Source organism: Thrips palmi, unplaced genomic scaffold, assembly GCF_012932325.1.
Source record: "Thrips palmi isolate BJ-2018 unplaced genomic scaffold, TpBJ-2018v1 HiC_scaffold_5, whole genome shotgun sequence".
Classification (NCBI taxonomy): Eukaryota; Metazoa; Arthropoda; class Insecta; order Thysanoptera; family Thripidae; genus Thrips; species Thrips palmi.
In genome coordinates, this window is record NW_023144632.1 from 10,204,762 (window position 1) to 10,226,002 (window position 21,241).

At 53.5% G+C, this 21,241-nt stretch overlaps 1 protein-coding gene across 2 annotated transcripts in view; it reads right to left on the reverse strand.

Annotated features, from left to right (window-relative positions):
* LOC117650286 (regulating synaptic membrane exocytosis protein 2) overlaps positions 1 to 21,241 on the reverse strand; it is a 53,592-nt gene that overhangs the window by 10,556 nt on the left and 21,795 nt on the right. For both annotated transcript variants that reach the window (XR_004588027.1, XM_034393591.1), the window contains exons 4-14: positions 16,414 to 16,490; positions 13,381 to 13,621; positions 13,039 to 13,308; positions 11,887 to 12,151; positions 9,480 to 10,196; positions 7,828 to 8,080; positions 7,319 to 7,385; positions 6,369 to 6,603; positions 4,580 to 4,770; positions 4,124 to 4,270; positions 2,542 to 2,695 (exon numbers count right to left, since the gene is read on the reverse strand). Coding sequence is in view for 1 of the 2 variants with exons in the window: in XM_034393591.1 (XP_034249482.1) it covers positions 2,542 to 2,695; positions 4,124 to 4,270; positions 4,580 to 4,770; positions 6,369 to 6,603; positions 7,319 to 7,385; positions 7,828 to 8,080; positions 9,480 to 10,196; positions 11,887 to 12,151; positions 13,039 to 13,308; positions 13,381 to 13,621; positions 16,414 to 16,490 (2,617 nt within the window). In the remaining variant the exon portion in view is untranslated. The remainder of the gene's footprint in view (positions 1 to 2,541; positions 2,696 to 4,123; positions 4,271 to 4,579; positions 4,771 to 6,368; positions 6,604 to 7,318; positions 7,386 to 7,827; positions 8,081 to 9,479; positions 10,197 to 11,886; positions 12,152 to 13,038; positions 13,309 to 13,380; positions 13,622 to 16,413; positions 16,491 to 21,241) is intronic.

A 21,241-nucleotide genomic window follows, 5' to 3' on the forward strand; every position in this document is an offset into this window, starting at 1 on the left:
TTGGTTCACACTCTCAGCATGTCAGTAACTTGAGTAAAAAATTCCTGTCAATTGAATGAAGCAAACAGAATACTGAATATTATCTTGAAATATTTGGATACGTAAGTTTGAAAAATATCTTTAGAAACACATGGAGGAACGTCAGGACAGCAGCGAGAAATCAAGTAATTCTTCAGTGTAAAACGGTCACGGCACAAACGGTCCCCATTTTTCCCAGGCAGCCAAGAGTAATGAATAAGGCGATTTCCAGGGAGTTCCAAGGGAAACCAGGAACCGTTTTGACCGTAGGTTACAATAACTGCTTAAAAGTGTTTTTTTTTTTTAAATATATTAATGTCAAATGCTCAAAAAGCTAGTAACTATGCTGAGAATGAACTACTTTAGCGCCTACGACTTGTGGGATGCAGCGAGGCGACGCTAGGTCTCCACTATTATGTACAGGGCGTCGCATCCGTGCAGCAACAAGCACCTATCTTAGCTTGGTATCGTCAACAACAACCTATCAAAAATTGGTCGTCAACAAGTCTATCTCTACCATCAACAACAACCTGTGTGTATGCGCTAAGGATAGGAGATAGGTTGTTGTTGATGGTAGCGCATAGAGATAGGTTGTTTTTGATGATAGCGCATAGAGATAGGTTGTTTTTGATGATAGCGCATAGAGATAGGTTGTTGCTGACGACATCAAGCTAAGATAGGAGCTTGTTGCACGGATGCGACGAGGGGGTCGGCTGCTAGGGGCGGAGCAGGCTCGCCAGTCCGAGCGTCGCTCAGAGGCGTCTCGCACCAGCGTCGCGCTGCCTCTCGCTGTAGCAGCGAAGGAAAAGGTACAGATACTTGTTAGCAGTGCAGTAATCACAATCAAGGTACTTATTTACAGAAAGACACAATATACGACAGAGAGCCAAGCTGTTAAATTAAGTCTTGGTTCCATGTCCAACAACATCGAATCACAACACTGTCATCGCTTAGAGTCCAACATTATCTAGGCATGCTGTAGTTATACCCTCAACAAAGCACCAGCAAGCCCCGTCCGGGACCAGAATTCAGGACTAGAGTCCAGGACAAGCGTCCAGAACTGCAGTTCAGGGCCACAGTCCAGAATCCTGGACAAGAGTCCAGGGCTGCAGTCCAGGATTGGAGTCCAGGACCAGAATCCTGGACAATAGTCTAGCGGCCACGGTCCAGGATTAGAGTACAGGACCAGAATCTAGAACAAGAGTCTAGGGCCACAGTCCAGGACCACAGTCGAGGACCGCAGCCCAGGAGCGGCGTGGGGCCGGGCTTGCGGTCCCTGTACAGGGCATTCGCAGGCTCCGGGCCGACTCCAGGGCTCGGGCCCGCCAACAGAGGCTCGGCACGAGGCCCGTGGTGGGGAGACCCAGGACGACCGGCCGCGCCGAGTCTCCCGCCAATCCAGCATCGTCACACTACTGTCCAGCGAGCCATGAGTGTCAAGAATGACGTGTTGTCTGGCGGGGATGGCTTATGTCATACGCCAGCACACACTAGTTGAAGAAGCACAGCAAGCCGCGGGGCCTTTGCCAAGTGTCTGCATGTGTGGGTGAGTGTGTGAGAGAGGGCAGAGAGACCTATATATATATATATATATATATATATATATATATATATATATATATATATATATATATATATATATATATATATATATATATTATATATAAAGAGAGAGAGAGAGAGAGAGAGAGAGAGAGAAGGGGGGCGGATTGTTTCTGATTCTGTTGTTGTGTTGCGGTGTGCTACCTTTCCCATCTCAGCAGATATGCTCCATGAGGCTAACTGACCAACTGAGGATGGGCGCAATGAAACGAGTCGCGTCGGCTCGAGGCAGCAATGGGTTCAGCTCTAAATGAAATGAAGTGCGTCGTTTACCAGTGAACAATGATTAATAATAGCAGACTCCTATGTCTTTAAAAATACGTTTTTAAAATACATCTACCGACTGGTACGGCTGTTTACTAGCGAACAACCATTCTATATGTTGCGTCGTGCAAAACAGTGGCACAACGTCACGGAGGCAACAAAAATGCAACAGTGCTGTAGGCCGAGTTAGTCTACCACCTCTTACATCCCCTCGTTTTCTGGTTGAAACAACAGCCCAGTCGTTTCAACATGGCAAGTGTGCGGAAACTGTGAGGGGAGTGCGGGCGCTGGGCTGTAGCGCCTGTGTAAGGGAGGGTAGGCAGGCCCGCGACGCGTGGATGCGTGCGCGCTGCCCACCTGCCCGTCCACAGGGGCTCGGCCCGGGCTCCGCGGGGAAGGGCATCGCTCTGGTCACTGGGTCAGGCCGGCCGGAAGGACGGCGAGAGGCTGGCCGACACGGCGACACCGCGGTACGGCCTCGCCGTCACCCGGCCGGCCTCAAGGAGGGCCTCACGGAGGGCCTCAAAGAGGGCCTCAAAGAGGGCCTCAAAGAGGGCCTCAAAGAGGGCCTCAAAGAGGGCCTCAAAGAGGGCCTCAAAGAGGGCCTCAAAGAGGGCCTCAAGGAGGGTGTCAAGGCGGATAGTCGATGGTGTCCACCTGCTGTCTCCGTCCCCGGAGCCCTCGCCGTCGCTGGACATGGAGCTGGCCTGCCTGACGAGTAGCCTGACATCCTCCGGCAGCACCTCTTCGCTCCGGTGCACGGTGAAGGAAGACTTGCCCTTGCGGTTGAAACCTAACCTACGTTTTCGGCCTGCGCATGGCGATGCAGCGACCATCAAACAGTGTCATCAGTACCAGAACCGCAAGCAGGCGGCACGGCGCGGACCGCGGCCGGCGTCCCGGCAGGGCCTGGGAGCAGCCTCGGCGAGTCGCTCGAGTCCTTGGACCTGCCCAGGACCTGCCCAGGACACCGGCCGGCGCCGCAAGGTGCCTCATCAAGATGCACGTCACGATGGCCTATCGCCAAACTACACATGGCTGTTGGGAGGAAGCTGGGTTAGTGTCACATTTCTCTACTCAACAAAAATACACAAAAAGAGGACGCTAATGTCAGCCAAGGAAGGAGGGGTTGCCCATCCACGCAAGACCTTCAAAAGTGCAAAAGAGTCGGGAAGTATTGTCCCGTTGCCCAGAGAGTGGAGTGGTCAGCACAGTTTCATGCTTCCGACCAAATTCCTCGCAACCAACAAAGATTGTCTGTGGGACTAAAAAAAATCATACAAGTTACTTTTTGTGTGCACGCGCTCAGAAACGACTTTGAGAACAGGTTCGCAAGCTGCAAAGGAAATATTTCGTGCTGCGAAGTAGTTGTTCTTCGCAATGTTCTAACAGTGCGAGTTCCCAGCCCCTGAACAGCAGACATGCAGTCAGTCCGGGTGCATCACTGGAGGCCTGTCAAGTTTCGGGCGCGCAGTTGAAGCCGGCCTTGTGGGACCGTACTTTGAGAATTTTAGTTTTCACTTAATGAAAATTTCAAGGCTAATTTTCTTTACAAGAAAGTCATAAAAACTATGATGACGTTGTTATCAGGCTGGCCCATATAAGCTTTGATGAAGATGTCACCAATTTGTAATTGTAATTCTCATGGTTTGAAAGTGACAAAAATATTCTTCACAATTTTGCCGTAAAGTAGGAACAATTTTTTTACTGTGCGCGGCTGCACCGACGCTCCTTAAAGGTCATAACTTGACCGTGAACTTGATAGACCCCCTTTCACCCGAGACGTGTCAAACTTTCAAAGACGCTTGGCGGTGGACAGGCTTCCTCCGCCCCGGGTCAGTGGCGGGGCCAGTGGCGGGGCCAGTGGCGGGGCCAGTGGCGGGGCCAGTGGCGGGGCCAGTGGCGGGGCCAGTGGCGGGGCCAGTGGCGGGGCCAGTGGCGGGGCCAGTGGCGGGGCCAGTGGCGGGGGGGCCCGTGGCGGGGCCAGTGGCGGGGCCAGTGGCGGGGCCAGTGGCGGGGCCAGTGGCGGGGCCAGTGGCGGGGCCAGTGGCGGGGCCAGTGGCGGGGCCAGTGGCGGGGCCAGTGGCGGGGCCAGTGGCGGGGCCAGTGGCGGGGCCAGTGGCGGGGCCAGTGGCGGGGCCAGTGGCGGGGCCAGTGGCGGGGCCAGTGGCTGGGCCGGTGGCGCGTCAAGAAGTGTGACTTATGCTAGGAAGGAGGGCGCCGCCGTGGCATCCGTTACCTCCGCTTCCCTCACCGGTAGCCGAGAGCTGTGACGTCGACGAGCTCTTCTTGCCCATCGCGGCCATCTTGCCAGTGGTCCCGGCCATTTTAACCCTGCGCGTCGTGTTGTGCTGAGTGCCCAGCGCAGTGTCGCTGAGGCTGCCGTCTGCAACAAGTGTCAGAGAGTCTTACGAAGGCGGTGAAGAAAATAGACCGAGCACACGGTTTTAAAAAATATATTAGGAACTGAAGAAAATAGCAGCAGCACACTGTTTAAAAAAAGAAACTGTTAATGCAGACATATTTTGTAATACCAGGGAGCATTCTGAAAATTCTGATAGGAATTTGGCCGTCTGTGCTTGGTTTTTGGACTCGAGAGTGAGCTATGACACGCTAATGAGTCTCGTGATCTTCTGTGAGTGCGTTTGATGTAAAGGAATTGTCTGTGCTAAAAAGAGAGCAGTGTGACACTTACCATTATAGCTCTGGATCTGGTCCACCGGGCTGCTGCTGGTCATGTGCTCGCGGCTGCCCCGCGTGCTGTCCTCAGTCTCGGGGGGCACGTCCGTGTTGGACAGGCTGCGAGTGAACTGGCCTCGCTGCGAGCCCTGCCGGCCCTGCCTGCCCGCCCTGGTCATGGTCCCGGCCGCGCTGAACTCGCTACCACTGCGGACAAAGGAGGCCGTCAACGAGATGCAAGCGCCAAGTTAATGCGAACCCCGCAGCTATGACATTTTGCTGAGGGGGACTTAGGTAATCCGGCTGGCAGCAAATTGCTACACTGTAAAAAAAATTCTGAAATTTCAGTACAATTTGTTCAGACTTTGCAGTCTGAATCGGTAATTCAGAAAGTTGCTTTGAATTTTCAGACTAGGAACTCTGAAATTTGAGATCACACCGGTTAGTCTGAATTTTAAGCAGAAGGTCTGAAAATTCTGATAAAGTTTTCAGACTTGTCATCCTGAAACCTGTTTTCATAATTTTGGTATGAAAATTTTGACAGATTGTCTACTAATCAAGTCTAGGCGTAAGGCGTTGTATAAATTTATCGGAAATAATAATGTACACCCGCGCTTCACGCAGATTCGTCTGTGTACGGTAGATTAACCGTAAGAGTTGTCCGAACTTGCATTCTGGACTTGCCGAAAGGAGCTGGTATCCTCTGAAGAGAGTCACGCGGCACGGCTTCCCCCGCCGCCAGGCAGCGCCCGTAGCGCAGTGGTACCGAGCTCGTCTCGTAACCAAAAAGTCCCGGTTCGAACCCGGGCCGAAGCGAACAAGTGTAAAGTGGAAAGGAGATACCGTCACACGTTGGTGGTTCAAATTGTTCTCTTGTTGATTTCTCTCTCTTTGATTTATAGATGGCACTTTTATTTAATATTTCAGAGAAGCAGTCTGAAAATGTTTTTCAGACAAGTAGTCTGAATTTGGAATTCAGACAGAACGGTCTGAATAATTACTCTGAATTTTCAAACCACTAGTCTGTTTAAAAACTTCAGACTAAAATTATGAAATTTCAGTAATACTTTTTTTACAGTGTAATCCGTAATCCGGATGACCAAATATTTTGAGTTAATCCTAGGTAATTCGGGAAATTCCGAGAAAATTTTCTTCAGTCCACGAGCAAACAAATCAGGAAGGGGCTGCGCCCATGGAAAAATATCTTGGAAAGACCGTGAATTAGTTACCAGTGTCCACCGGTGGTAAAATACCGTGTCTTAGAAACAGTTTTTTTTTAACGGTAAACTGGTTTTTAGAAACGGGAAAAGGTGGATTGCGGCTGCGTTGTACCATGGGTTTTAGCTGGTATTGGATCACTGGTAACTAAAATCGCAGATGTCACTCTGTCATTTAAAAGAAACACACACTGGTAAAACTAAAGCGTAGTTACCCACTGTTTTCAAGCGTAACAGGCTTATCCTCCAAGATTTCCCCTATCTAAATGCATGGGGAAATTTCAAGTCTATGCTCTCAAGCGTAACGTCTTCAAGCGTAACTTTATGCTTGACTCAAGCATAGAGTAACGCTCTAGATTTACCAGTGCAGAGGGAAATTGTATCAATTTGAACATTACTAACAAAAAGTACACGTAATGGGAATCCTTATCTCCAGGAAGTAGCGGAAATTGCCCTCAACCCGTTTTGCCTGGTCGTGGAGCTCCGACGGAGTAAAGCTCAGAGAGAGAGAGAGAGAGAGAGAGAGAGAGAGAGAGAGAGAGAGAGAGAGAGAGAGAGAGAGAGAGACGGGTGGGTGGTGATACGTGCCTTGTCGAGAGCTGCGTGTACCTGATAGCGCGCGACCCCCGCGGCCGCTCGGACTGCGTGGAGAAGGCACTGCTGGTGACGGAGACAACCGACTCGATGTCCGAGTCCCCGAAGTCGCCGGGGACAAGCTCCTTGTCGGGCGACCGGTGCCGGCGACTCATCCTGTACGTAGACGTGGTGCCCCGGCCCGAGGTGGACAGGTCGCTGTCGGACAGCCCCGTGTAGGACCAGTCCGCTGCAAAGTCGCCAGAGCGTTCAGTGCCAGAAGCAGCAAGAGACACCCAGAAACCCTCAGTAACACGGAATGACACTTTCTCGGCGATTACAAAAATATGAGAGCTACGTATCAGATATTTTTCCAAGTTCTCTTTTGGGTCTCGTTTGAAATGAGACACGGTATGCACTCTAAAACGCTTTGATAACTAACCAACCAATGCCGCATAGTACCAAATATTACTTGCCTCAATATTGTATCAATATTGTATCAATATTGCCTCAATATTGCCTCAATATTGCCAAAATATTGCCACAATAATGCTTCAAATTTTTCACTACCTTGCCCTTACATCCCTACATGTACATACCGACGGGGCAACCACTCAAGAAATCCTGTGCCCCCTAGAGCGCTCCTCATCTCAGAAAATCCGAAATCTTTCCCCAAAAAGGCCAAACAAGCAGATATTAGGCGTAAAATTGGACGGAATCCTGCAAAATCCGACTAAATCTCTTTTCTTAAAAAAAAATCTTGAGTCGCAAAACATTAAAAGTGGTTGCCCCACGTAACTGGTACGTCCCCCTGCTCGTATACGGCAGCGACGAGTTGACCCCATGCAATGTAAAGCCAACGTAATAAAGACCAATAACCGTAGATCCCATCAATGGCCGGAACAGGCCAGAACAGGCCGGAACTGGGCGGAAATTGGGGACGGAATGTGCTCGTCGATTTTTACCTGAATGGTGCCCTCGTTGGCGGTGCCTGCTGGAGTGCCGCGCCTCGTGCAGCCGGTCGTCAGCGTCCTGGGCAGGCAAGGCGAGGCAGAACGTGCCGATTAGCATTTCATTCAAAAGTCCGTGCGCACTGTCGCGCAGAAAAAACGCGCGGCAAGAACAGCGAGAGAATCCGAGGCCGATCCAGGATAGCGGCGGCCGTTTTCCAGTGCATCTCTGGCCATGCTTTTGCCGCGCGTTGACCAAGGTTTTGGCACGTGTTCGTGAGCGAGGTGTTCTTGTGTGCGTGTCGGTGCGTCCATTCCCGGAGTATTTTGGTGTGTTGGTTGTGCCATTGGATTACTTTTTTTACACAAAAACCAAATCAAATTGTTGAATCGACTGGAAAATGTATGCCTCGTGGACACAGGTAAATTCCTACAAAGAACTACTCGTTGTAATACAAAGAAAACGAAGGGCTCGCAGCCTATACGAAGGAGATTGTTTGTAGTACAAAGGACTGGGTACTTACAAGTGTTGACCCACGGTCCAGTTCTACTCGGTCCCGGTCCAGACGGTCCCGGTCCAATCGGTCCCGGTCCAGGCGGTCCCTGTCTACTCGATCCAGGCGGTCGCGGGACAGTCGGTCGCGATCCCGGAACGCGTTCTGCACAGCCGGCGGGATCTGCGGCAGCTGCCTCTTCCGCGGTGACGTCGTGGGCGTGGCCGTGGCCGACCGGGAGAAGCGTGGCATGTAGCCGTGGGGGCCCATGGCCATGCTGCTCCTGCAAGCGGTTCAAGGGAAAGGGCTCAGTCTCAGTCCTGCTCCTAGGGAAGCCACTGCAACCACTACATGGAGGACCACCACGACGAACGCCCAGAGGCCTGCAGAATGACAACCACGATGCGCCCTGCATCCGGCTGCAACACGAGCTCCCTTTCCTACAGCAATACAAATGCCGAAAGGGACCAGCTTCCAGCAGTTAAAGAACCTGGCACTTTCTACGACCTCTTGCAGGCGCTCACCACCGCCAACGATGTCGGGCTGATTTCTTGCTTGGCCTTGCATTGATGACGGTGGTTACCTCAATTTTGTACAGTTGTGAACTACGTCAGCGATCGTTTGGAAGCTGAGTGGTTCATAACGACCTTACCGCTCTACCCCCGTCCCCCCAAATGATAGAAACTCATCTGAAAGCACTTCAACCGACCACTTGTTAGCAGATGATACATTATACATAAAGACATTGAGACAAAACAGAAATAGTAGTATAAGGTAATGTGTCAGCATGCTAGCACTCTCGGGAGTTCACTTACAGACTTTTACATTATAGTACGACAAAGAATAACTTTCTTTCATTCTAAATTGAATCAACAAATCACCTTTTTTAAAGATTGTTTTTGTTCGCTAAAAATTATCTTGGCGGACACTTTTAGAAATGAAACGTATCATCTGCTTTTATGTTTCGACCTTTGCTCAACCTTTTTTCCCCGATGCTACCGTTGAGTCTGGCACACGCTCATTTGGAGCCCAGCCATCAATAGCGCCTGCGGAACGGAGCATAGGCAAGGCGTGCGACGCGCGCGTGCGGCGGGCTGGCCTATCCCCGAGTCTGCAGGCGCTCGGCATGCATGCACTACGCTGCAGGCCAAGATCTGCCTTCACCCACAGCACCAAATCCGCTCCTATGTCAGAGCCTTAACATGTTTCAAGCAGTGTGCCTGCTGTCATGAAATTATCCGACGTTCGGTTGACAGGGCTTTCATGCCCCATCACTCAGTGTCCGTCCAATCATCAGCCTTCATTATTTCTCGCTTCCAGGGACGACAGGGCCCGAACGACACATTCTGTCCAACACACTCTTTCTCAATTTCTATGGCTCATCCTAAAGGTAATCTGCCTCCGCCCTCACCTCTCCCTCACCTCTCCCTCCCCTTGCCATTCGCCATGCTGCTAGTGAACTCAAAAACAACCATGGTTGTCTCTGGCCAATAGCGAGACGCCATATGAAAAAAGGAAAGAAACAAGAAGAGTGAGCCAGCGACAGCATTGGAATGGAATTACCATTCCTGTCAGGGTTCTGAAAATAAGCCTAAACAAAATGACGCCGGCATTCAGAAAAAAATGGCTCGCTTCCAGTCAGATAAAAAAATTGTTCCCCTGAGAATGAAGAGAGCACTCACCGGTCCTCCGGCGGCGACAGGCTCCGCGGGTCGGCGTGGTGGTCGACGTGGTGGTCGACTTGGTGGTCGGAGGAGCGTCGCGGGGACTTGGACCTGCTCCTCATGGCCATGGAGGGCGAGTCGGCGGGCGCTGCGGAGTGCGAGCGCGGCCCGAGCTGCGCGGCGTGCGCGCCCGCGACGCGCGGCGGCTGGTACGACACCGGCTTGTCGCGGAGCGCCATGTGCGCGGCGCGCTTGCGTCCCTGCGGGGACATGTCTCGGCGCGAGCGGCGCGCGCTGCCCATGTCCAGCATGTCGGGCGGCGGGCTCGTGGACGACCCCACGCTGCTGATGGACGCGCCGTCCGCCACGCGCCGCTCGCGGCCGTCGTCCAGGTCCGACGTGTCCGAGTCCGAGAGCCTCGACACCATGCTGCCCGCGCCCGGAGGGCTCAGGTGGTCGGTGGGGGACAGCAGGGCGTCGCGGCCGGCGTCGCGGCCCGCGCCGTGGCTGCTCAGGTAGAACCACTCCGGGGACGAGTCGAGCGCCGCCACGCTCAGCTCCACCAGCACCTCGCCCAGGAAGTCGTTGGTGCGGTGCGGCATGTAGTCCCACACCGTGATCTCCACCACCCGCAGCTTGAGGTCGGACCGCTTGACGGACGAGTACACGAACGTCTGGTTCCAGCGAGGGTCGTTGGTCTGCGCCAGCGTCTGGGTGCGCCGCTTCGAGTTCTCGCTGCAAGGCAACGCATCAAATGAGGGTTTGTGCTGAGAGAAAAGCGGATGCGGCCTGCGCTTTTCAATCGTGAGGAGAATTTAAGGCGTTCTAGGATTGATCCGTTTAATCTCTTGTGAAGAAAATGCTTTCGACAGTCGAAGGAATTCCCCTCGAAATGCTAAGCATTACTTCGTATAGTTTACCTCGCCTTCACAGCAAAACCGATTCCTGTTTTTCCTGCGTTCACTGGTGAAACAAAGGCATAAAAAAATATGCCCTTTAAGGGCTTAAACGATTTACGCCCTTAAAGGGCATAAATCGTTGATGCCTTTGGGAAGGGCATTAAAATTTTGCTTGAAATTCCTATACCATTTACGCCCTTCCCAAGGGCATAAAACGATTTATGCCCTTGCAAGGGCGTAAAAGAGTATTTATGCCCTAAAGGGCGTAATTTTTATGCCTTTGTTTTACCAGTGTTGCCACAGTAGTAGCATGAGCGATTCCGGTTTTCTGGGAAATCCGTGTAGGGTGCAGAGACCCATTCTCCCACATGCGCAGTTGCCGGGCCTTTGAAATGTCCCCTGTAACGGACTAGTTAATCACCGCACATGCTTTCCCAGAAACCGAGCTTTGATGTGTCGCGGCGCGCCAGTTTCCAAAGTTCGAGGGCTGCCTGTGGTCAAGTGTACTCGGCCTGGAATTCCAGCCCCCACAATGAAATGGGGCAATACAGTACGAAATCACGCCAAATTAACTGTAATCTACAATAATTTGCACAAAGTGAAGGAGAGCGATTCACCCCGCGGCGTTATAGTACCGCTCAGGAAATATTGTATCCATCTGCTTGGTGTGGTTTACAGTCAGCAATTCGGAGAAGGGAAGTATTTCAAGGCCTCCTAGCTAAGCGAATTCCTCGATGTGTCCTTACTTCCATCGGTAGGGAAAAGACAGCTGAGTTTCTTGGCTAATGATGGTTTATTTCCGTAGTGGGCCGAGCGCAAAATGAAATTATGCAAGTTAAGTGTGAGTGACATTTATGAATCGAAAAATATCAACAACTGTCAGTCTGAGATCTTTTTTTTTCTTTCTCGTGTTTGAAAGTCTCGACTGAGCCCAGGAAGCTGAGGACGAAAAGCACAGCGGCTTTCGGTCAAACAATGGGAAGCATCGCGGTCTTCTTTGAAACAAAGGAGAGTACACTGGTCTCTGTCCAAACGATGGCGGTCTTTTTTGCCACTAGTGCACGTTGGGGGATGCGGCTGTTCGTCCCGGGCCTGGGAGCAGACGAGAGTGCCCCTCACAAGGCAAAAAATGCAGCGGAATTTTGCGCCCGGCAGTGGCCTGTGGCCACGGCAATGCTGCACCACATCAGTCGCCCCCCCCCCCTTTCCCCCAGCTACCGGCACTGTCGGCTACCCGGAACTGGGGTCGGCTCGGGCCGGCTCCCCAGCATGGGGGCCGATAATCAAATTCCCTTCCGAGAAACATGTGTGTTCATCCTCTGCCGCGCGGGGGATAATCACACTAAATTACAACGTACTTTTTTGTAAAGCTTCGCATAAAATTGAGCATGCCTTTTCAAATGCACGAATTTGTGCGCAACTAAGCGCTAAAGTGTGCGTTGTTGCGCGTACAATTCGAGCATATCGAAACGCATGCTCAATTTTGTGCAAGCTTACGCACAAAAAAGCACATAAGTGAGACTCACCTTCGGTCCGGCAGGAGGAACATCTTGGCGTACGGGTTGCGGGGCTCCCCGTTCCGTCGCGGCAGCAGCCCCGCCGCGCACACGATGGTCACTTGCAGTTGCAGCGCGCCGGAGTCGAACCACAGCTTGACCTGCATCTTGCCGCCCACGCTGTTGCCCTTGGCCAGGGGCGGGCCGTGCCGGGGGTGACCCCCACGGTGCAGGTCCGGCGACCCGGGTGACGTCACCAGCACGGCGGGGTTGTCGCGCCGCGCGTCGTACAGGTCTGCAACAACACCCCGCCATCAAGTCCACCGAGCCCGCCATACACTGCGTGCCCTCCACACAGTCCAAGATACAGTCGCAAGCCTTTGTTTGTTTGGGATAAACGTGGGCACAAGTTGTTGCTTCCTGGCGAATACATGTGTTTTGGCAGGGAAACCATTTGAGTGTAGTTCTGTTGAAATCACCGTGCGTTTGAGGGGGGCATAGAGAGAAGAGATGGAGAAGACAGATAGACAGAGAGGGAAGAAAGAGAGATAGAAAGAGAGAAGTAGGAGGGGAAGAGTGCAGGTTGGAGGGGTAGGACGAGGAAGGAGGAAGGGGTGAAAAAAATAAAACACTTCGATGTTGTTTCAACGTGATCATCGCTTTGACACAAAAAAAACTAACACTCGGCCATGAGAAAAACAGCTCTAGAACTGGTTAAAAACAGCTGAAGCTGGCACAGCTCGACTCCGCAACACTTGAAAGGCGCGCAGCGGTCACGGCGAGGGAAGAAAAGGTAAGTATGTGGCACGACTGGAAGAGGGTTGGAAGGAGACAGCAAGAAGAGACGCACAGACCTGCAAGGCAAATGTATCGTTAGAAGCAACAACCCGTACGCCCCACGTGCGCGTCTGGCCGCAGACGCTGGGAAGGGAACGCCACGGCACACGCCAGTCTGCGGGATCCAACAAAGCACTCAGTGTCTAGACTACAGGCCTTCCACCTGTGGCCTAAGTGTTCTAAATGAATTGTGGCAGCGCTAGCCGGCCACCAGCAATCACAGAGGCACTCTCGCTCGAAGCCTGACTTGGTTACGCTTCCCGGACCACTAATTGCGTTTCGCGATCACCCGCCGGCACTCCGCCGGCACATTATCGAGGCCCTCTTATCCTGCAAGTGCTGCACCTTTGTGGACCGGCGGCGCCCTCCAGGTCGACGACATGCCGCGGCCGCGGGCTGCTGGCGGCCCCGGCCCCGGGCCCGAGCCGTGGCCCATCGCGCCCATCGCGTGGCCCCCGGAGTGGCCCGGGTGGGGGCCCGACGCGGACCCCATGAGCGGCCGGCAGACCATCAGCTCCACCTGCGGCTCCTGCTTGCTCTCGGCAATGATGTCGTGCACCTCCTGGTGGCTCAGTCCCTGCAGCCCCCTGCCGTTCCACTCCAGCACCTCGTCGCCTGCAACACACACTTGTCGGTGAGGCGGGGCGGGCGGTGCGTAGCTTCGGCACGCCCGGCCCTCGTCCTTACCTGGCTTGAGCTGGCCCTCCACGTCCGCGATGCTGCCCTTCTTGACGCGCTCGATGACCGCGCCGATGTGGCCGGCCTCCATCACCCTGCCGCCCGCCACCTTGAGGCCCAGGATGGCGGACGTCGTCGAGGACCCCGACGACGATCCGCCCGAGCCCTGGGGCTCCCGGATGGACTTGCGGAGGATCATGTGGCCGACGAGGGACTGGCCGTCGGCACTCGTCTGCCAGGAGTGCGGGTGCTGTGGACGAGAAGGACTGCGTAGTGCGCCAGCCGAGGCTGCGGGGGAGGGGGGCCCTCCCGACTCTTGGACTATCCACACCTCACTCAAACCCTGAACTAGGTTGGGGCGTTTGACACGATAGATTAATTTTCGCATAAAGAGAACAACTTAGGGATGGAGGAATCGTTCTCGTTCTCGTTTAACATTTACGGTAGGAAGCTTTGAGAATAAATCGTCCTCATCGGCCAGACTCACAGACAAGGGAAAATTTAGAAAGGATATAAGATTTGCACAGTTAATGGAAAACTCTGTTTCGTCGATCCGGCTCGGGCGAGTACGGATTGAGGTTGAGCGTTTCCTGCCCCCATCGATTTGCGTTCCCCAGGTTCGAAAATCAGTACATTGGCCCTGTTTTCTCTCGGGCAAACACGTGCCGTAGTAGGGCACTATTCGGACATGACGAATCCTGATTTTTTTCAACGCAAACTGTTGCACGAAGCCCGCGCGTGTGGCCTGATGTTGCTGAATTTGATCGTTTCCCATGGATGCTAGACTAGAGGGACAAAAACTTAACGGATCTCTGACCCCAAAACAGAGTTTGGCCTTCACTGCGCACGATCACAATTCAAATTTTATTTCCTCTCAGCTTAGATCTATTGCCATTTTCATTAGGCTACATGACCTACGAAGCACTACGGTGCACTCCTCGAATGCAATTTATTCTTGGGAGACGTGCCACGAAATGTTACTGTTTCGCTGGCCCCCGTCAGGAGGCCCGTGGCAGTCAAACCGACGCAAGAAAAGCACAAATCTACGCAGTTTGTTGACAAGTAAGCAGCGACTTAGCTTCGAAGCCACGTTTCAACCAAGACGTTGGCTCGGGAAACACTCGGCATGAAAGAGAGGCACAAATAATACGGATTCAAATCAACTAAACAAAGTCTACCATCGCATGCACAGCGCTAAGGAGTCAGCAAGCAAATGACAGCAGTTGTTATAGTTTGCAGAGTGGACAGTAAAGAAGGACAGCATTGAGCGAGGAAGGTGGACAGGATTGAAAGCCTCGGCGTCGATATCTGGATGTGTGAAGTGCGACTCACTTATGGAGCGATAGTACAAAGCTGAAAGTGTGTTGGCGTGTTCGTGCCGTTACGGGGGGGTGATTTCGACAGACAAAAAACGGAATAGCAGAAAAGACATGCAGAAAATTGATGTGACTCAGAAGTTGTCGGCATGACTTCTATGGTATGCCGATTTTTCTGTCACGCCCATTTTTGTCGTGGCATTTTGTCATGCCATGATTTGGCACACTGATGAGTAAGCGAATGTGAGTGCACACGCCTAAGCCATAATTTTTCGACACGCGGATGCGCGTTATTATTATTATTATTATTATTATTATTATTATTATTATTATTATTATTATTATTATTATTATTATTATTATTATTATTATTATTATTATTATTATTATTATTATTTCTCTGCTTTCAGATCAATCGTAAACAGTGCCTACTCGCCGTCCCTCAGAGGTTTCCCTTTTATTTTATTTTTGTCGGTGGAAGGCGTGTTCTGGCGTGAGGGCGTGTAATGAGGTTCGTGTTTGGCGTGCTCTATTCGGCATTTCGTTATCTGCGTGTCACAGAAAGGCGTCATCTATTCAATAATAAACACTATCGACTGCAGCATCTGTCCATCATGACTACGGCGGTTAGTTTTGTTTACTGTTTATTAGGAAAAGGAGCGCAGCCCGAAGCCCGGAGTCGACATTACACTAAGAATGCGCTGCTTTAGGTGGACACACTGCGTGTACACTGTGAGTGTACCTTTGGGCCCGCTCCGGGGTTCGAGTCCTCGCTCGAGGTGAACGTCGAGCTGGTGTCTATGCCCGAGTCGTGTCGCCCGTCGAAGCGAACCGTTTTCTTTCTGCGCTCGCGCCTCGCGTCTTGGCGGGGCGGGGTGCCCCCCGCGGGGCCCCCGTGGCCCCCGGGACCACAGTTGTTGTGGTGGTTGCTGACGGTTAGCGGGCCTACGAACACACGCCATTACTGACAGGACACACGGCACGCTGGAGCGGCTGGAGTGGCTGGAGTGGCTGGAGAAGAGACGACGCTGCGCCCCAAGCCTAGACGGAGAATACTCTGTCCACCTGCCAATACTCTGTGTGGGTATGTGTGTTTGTCGGGATCATTTGTGGTCCAAGCTATTTCAAGTCAAGCCGTGTTTAATAGGGAGCAGGGCTTCGACGACGCATCCTTAAAGGTATGGTAAACAGGAGCAAAGAATAAAACAAGCAGCACACAATTTCAAAGTCAGGATGGGCGATAGAGCAAAAGAGATCACATCAGGAAGAGAAAAATATATTCACACAGCAGAAGGAGGAAAAATAGGCAAAACACGCTTAAAAAGGAGATTTCAAGATAGAGAATCGGTGAAAACCAACTGTGAGAGAAAGTACAACAGCGGAAAGTGGACGAAGCGGTAATTTTAAAACACGGATACTTTCCATACACAAGACCAGTTAGATCCGAACCGAGCGTGAGGTGCTCACCCCCTCGCTTACCCACGTTAGGGGCGACATTTTAACGAGCGAGCGGATTAACAACTCTTTGCATAGTTATCAAAAAGTTGTTTCAGTCACGGGGCTAGGTGTACGGATGGAGTGAGCTCCAGTGAGTCTCCGAATTACCGTATTTCGTGTTTTCAAATTACAATGTCCACGACTCATGCCATGCGCAGCACATCCCGTACAAAGACAGGAAGGATAGAGAAAGAAATAAAGACAATCATAGACAACTTTCAGTGCTCACCGCCAGGAACTTTTTAATCTTTTGATCTAACATGGCGTGCTTTTTGAGTCGCCCCCTGCTCTGGTGAACGCCGTCTCCTGGAAGAGAAACCGCATGAGCAAAACAAGACACGAGACAAAAAAGCCGAGTTCCGATAAAAGTATGCGCGTGAAAAATGTGATCAGAATGTGTCACGGCCAGGCATTCTTGCTTCCGCCACGTCGCAACACTTTCGCGTGGGAGGGGTACGCTTTTTTCGTTCCTCCTCTCGGACGGTCTTAATATGACCATATTTCTTAATGGGAAAAAAAAAAGAAAAGTAGCGGAGGTGTTGCCGTTTTCATCCGATTAAAAAGCTTGTGTGACATACTCTTTCATGCAACGTTCGCGAGCATGAAAATTAAAAAATAATCATAAAAGAAAAAGAAGAAGAAGGATAAAAATAACAATAACAATGGAAGAAAGGTAAGAAGGAAACGTGACGGATGGAAGAGGAAGGTAGACGGAGTGAAGGAGCAGGAAGACGAGACAGAGATAGACAGACACAGACGAGAGGGACGAAGAATACGCTTGAGCGGAGGGTCCAGAGATGACCGCGTGGCGCCGCCTGGTCGGCCAGCAATCCCAAATTCCTCTTTCGGAGATCCGCATCGGACGGGCACGTGTTGTGGAGTGTCGAAGGGGCTCCTCGAGAATGCCGCTGTCTCAGCCTGATTGAAGCGTTGCACCGACCCCGGCCCCGCTGGCCCGGCTGGCCCGGCTGGCCCGGCCGCCGACAAGGCCGCGAGACGCCCGAAGGGGCCGCGAGGGGCCGCGAGAGGGACGCGAGGGGGACGCCCACTTCTCATTGTCACGGGATACGTCAGCAAAGTTCGGCAGGCTACACTGGACGTGCCATGTTTGGCTTTCAAACTAGCCTCAAGTGCAACGGAGGGACCCCGCCGTCGGGCGGCGGCGGTCGCTGCTGGGGGGAGGGGGCTGACGGGCCTGGGGAGGGGAGGGGGAGCAGTCCCGATCGTCGGCGCTGCATGCAGCGACGGAGTGCCCATGACAGCCCACCTTGCCGCGCGTTTTCTGATTGGTCGACGGCCGTACGCATAGGCGGGCTGGGCTGACGCGAGCGCGGCGCACGGGCTAGCGGGGCACGGGGCGGCGCTGCTGCCGGGGGCTGCCGGGGACTGGCGGGGGCGCGGCGGGGGGCTGGCGGGGGGCTTGCCGGGGGCTGGCGGAGGGCTTGCGGGGGGCTGGCGGGGGTTCCGCGGGGGCTGGCAGGAGGCTGGCGGGGTCTGCCCGGGGGCTGGCGGGGCTGGTCGGGGCCAGTCCCGATACGATGCGGGCCTCTGCAAAGAAAGCCGACCGACTGGTGGGTCTGCTGTGACTGTTCCACCTCACGGTGATTATTCGCCACCACTTTGAGAGGGACGTCTGCTTGGTCGCGGAGTCCCGGGCGCGGGGACGGCCGTCTTTGATCTTATTTTTGCCACCAGTGAGATTTAGAATTCCCTTTATCGCTGGCGCACGAAAGCCACGGGGCGGGGATCCGCGGGGGCGCCGCGCCCCTCTGAGGCCCGCAGGGCGCGCAGGGGACTCAAATACCTATTTCTTGACCTGGACGAATCGGCTGCATGCGCGGATGCCGTGGACGCCGCGGGCGGGCTACCGGGTGAGGGTGGGGGGACGTCACCTTGCCAGGCAGGCCTGTCTTGGCCCTCACGCTGCGCAAGATGCAGGCGTTTGCCTTGCCCTTGGGCTAGCCCTGGGCTAGCCTTTATCCGCGGGACGTATTCATCGCTGTGATTTTCCCTCTAAGCGCGACGAACCGTGAAAGTGGGGACGCGGCTTCCCCTTGGAATCGAACCACCTCGACGAATCACTTCGCAGACTTCCCGATGCAATAAATGATACTCGCTTGGGTGCAGCAGAAAAAAAATGCCACAAATTGCGGTAGGTGAGACCCTGCATCGAGTTTTAGCGCTCGCCGGCAACACTTACCCGGCCCGCCCAGCCTTTTTGTATCAGCGGGGCAAAGATGCTACCCGCATGGCGGGTCCTCGCGACCCTGGTCCCAAGAACCGCGCGAGGGAGTTTAGGCTGGTGCTGAGGGCTTCTACTCAACACGCGGTACATTGATTCCTGGGAAACCCCACGGGTGCACCACCAAAGAAAATTGGCCCGTGCCATGAAACAAAGGCGGGATGATTCCCGCGGGGTGGTTCGTCACGAATCTACATCTGCCCATGTTGACCTCCCCACACTGCCAAATCAGGTGTGGCTCCACACTCCCTGGTGCGGGGGAGTTCACAGGCTCCACCGAGCCCCAACATCTTCGCATATTGCGAGCGTGGGCAGCGCCACACTTGAAGGGCGCAGACTGCAAACTCTGTACTTCCAAGCGCAGTCGAGACTGAAAATTCCACATCGACGATTTTCAAGTGTGGCGTTGTTCACACTTGGTTTCACAGTGCACCTGTAACACGCTGATGTAGCGTTCCAGCTCGGCGCAAAGCGTAATTGAGTTAGTATCCCGATCTTCCGCTTTATGAATCACATGCGGCATAGCTGACATGAGGGCGAATGAGTAGTGGAACCCAGACAGCGATCCGCTGAGAGTGGGCTGGCGGAAGCGGGCGGGGGAGCGGCTCCGCGTGCAGCTGTCTAGATGCCTCGGCCGAATGCCACGGCCAGGCTTGGCCAGCCACGGCCAGGCTTGCCCTGGCATGCCACGACCAGGAAGCAGCGCGCAGCTCGTGGAGGGCTAAGGGCGTGGGGTCGGGGGGATACCGACTGAGTCTCAGTAGCGCCGACGCACGCAGAAAAGACCCAAGTGTATCGGCCCATCCGAGTATGACTCAGTTGCTGCTGGATTACTATCTGTGTCTTTCTCGGGCGCGTCGCAACTCTTCGGGCTTTTCTCGACGCCTCGGTACAACTTACTGAGAATTTCTTTCTGGTTGTCGGATCGAGGACTCCAGGGCCGAGGGCTCCAGGGCCGCGGATTGCCAACGCGTGTGAGGGTCTCAGTCCGAAACTGGAAACGGAATGTATTGGGCGCCCCGCTGGGCGTCTTGATCGGTACGAAGGGCGGCGAGATGGAACTTGTGTGACGACACGGAAAGGTCAGACAGGTCTAGCGCATACCTCGCGCAGGGCTTCGGACAATGAGCCTGTTAAGGGATGAGGCCGGCACCTACACGGTAAAACGGTCCCCGCCTTGCCTTCTTCCCGAGGGGCTTTCGCGTCAAAAATACGAAGCGCGGGAAACGGGTCCCCATCGAGTTGGCAAAGCGTTCCCCGTACTCGGCTGATTTTCCCTCGCGGAACTTTTTGTCACTGCACGCACTGGATTGCAAATTTATAACGTCACTGACAGACAGGGTAAAGGCCAACATGTTGCGCGCACGGGGCCGTTGCTTCGAAGCGGCAATCGCCGGCCGGCCACGAAACCACTTCTGTTGGACCGGACAGTCGGGATTGGCTGTTGGCTGCATCGGGGAGGGGCAGTGCAGACGGATCGACAAATAGAGAGCGAGAGAGAGAGAGAGAGAGAGAGAGAGAGAGAGAGAGAGAGAGAGAGAGAGAGAGAGAGAGGCAGAATCAGAGACAGAAAGACACAGATAGAGAGAGCCGGTGCAATCGCGATGAAGACAAAAAAAATCAAATCTGTAAAGAAAACAGTGGTATAACGAACTGCCTGCATTGAAAATTTGCAAAGCAAGGGTCGTGTGCATCACTCATACACAGGACCATAGAGCAACGGTACCGAAAATGCAGTGATAAACATTCATTCCTCCCCAGTTTACTTGTTGCGGTGATTGCTGGTGTCCCAAACCCAGACAAACATACAAACAGATTCGCAGACAGACTGACAAACACTCACACACACACACACCCGCACTCACACCAATGCAAAAACAAACACAAACCAAATGCACGCACCACAGACACACGCGCCAGCACTAGCGCGTGACACTGCGAATCATCGCGTCACACACACACACACACTGTCTGCTGGCAGATAACCCATTCCGGAGTCATCTGACAACCCCCACCCACCCCCCCGAAAAAACACCCCCTACTTATGCCCAAGAGGTGTGCAGCATTGTCAAGTTCACCAATGCCCCACCGCGTGCCCCCTCCCTCCCCCTTCCTCTTCCCCCTTTTCTTTGGCCCGGTGGCGGTCGCAGAGATCAGTGATTGCATCTTCACGAGCAGGTTCTCGCTTTTATCTCGACTTGGCTTCACTGCCCTCTCCCCTCAAGCGTGCTAACTCACTCACACCCAACCTGTAGCCAATCAGGCTGCCCCTCACCGTGTTATCGGGTCCTGGTTTCGGTTTCCCCCAACCCACCGCAGACAGCGACAGCGCGAAGAGAGCGGAACTTGGTTTTCCAATAAAACGACGCGTCTAGAGTCCACTCTGTCCACGTGCCTATGCGTTTTGTATATTGAAAACAAAACAGAATTCAATAAACGAATGCTCTCATGTTCTGTCCGTGCCTGACTGGCGTCATCCCGCGCCGCGCTGCGCAGTGGCGCGGCAAAAAAATCCAGGAATTCCCGGGCGGACTTATTGTGAAAACGACTTTCGCCGATCGCGGCGGCGTTTCGCCTTTTTGCGACGATCCAGTTCGCAGCGGCTCCTGTTCTCAATGTCATCGGAAGGTCACGGCGACAACCGGCCAGATGGAGGCTGGAGTGCCGGACGTACACACACAAAGTGCAGACTCCACAGGGTGTGTCGACACAGGGGGAAGGGTGTCACACACGTGAGTGCAGTGGTCCTCACAGTGCAACACAGCAAGTGACAAGGCACGACGTTCTTACCTACGAGTTGCCCACCTTCCGGGCG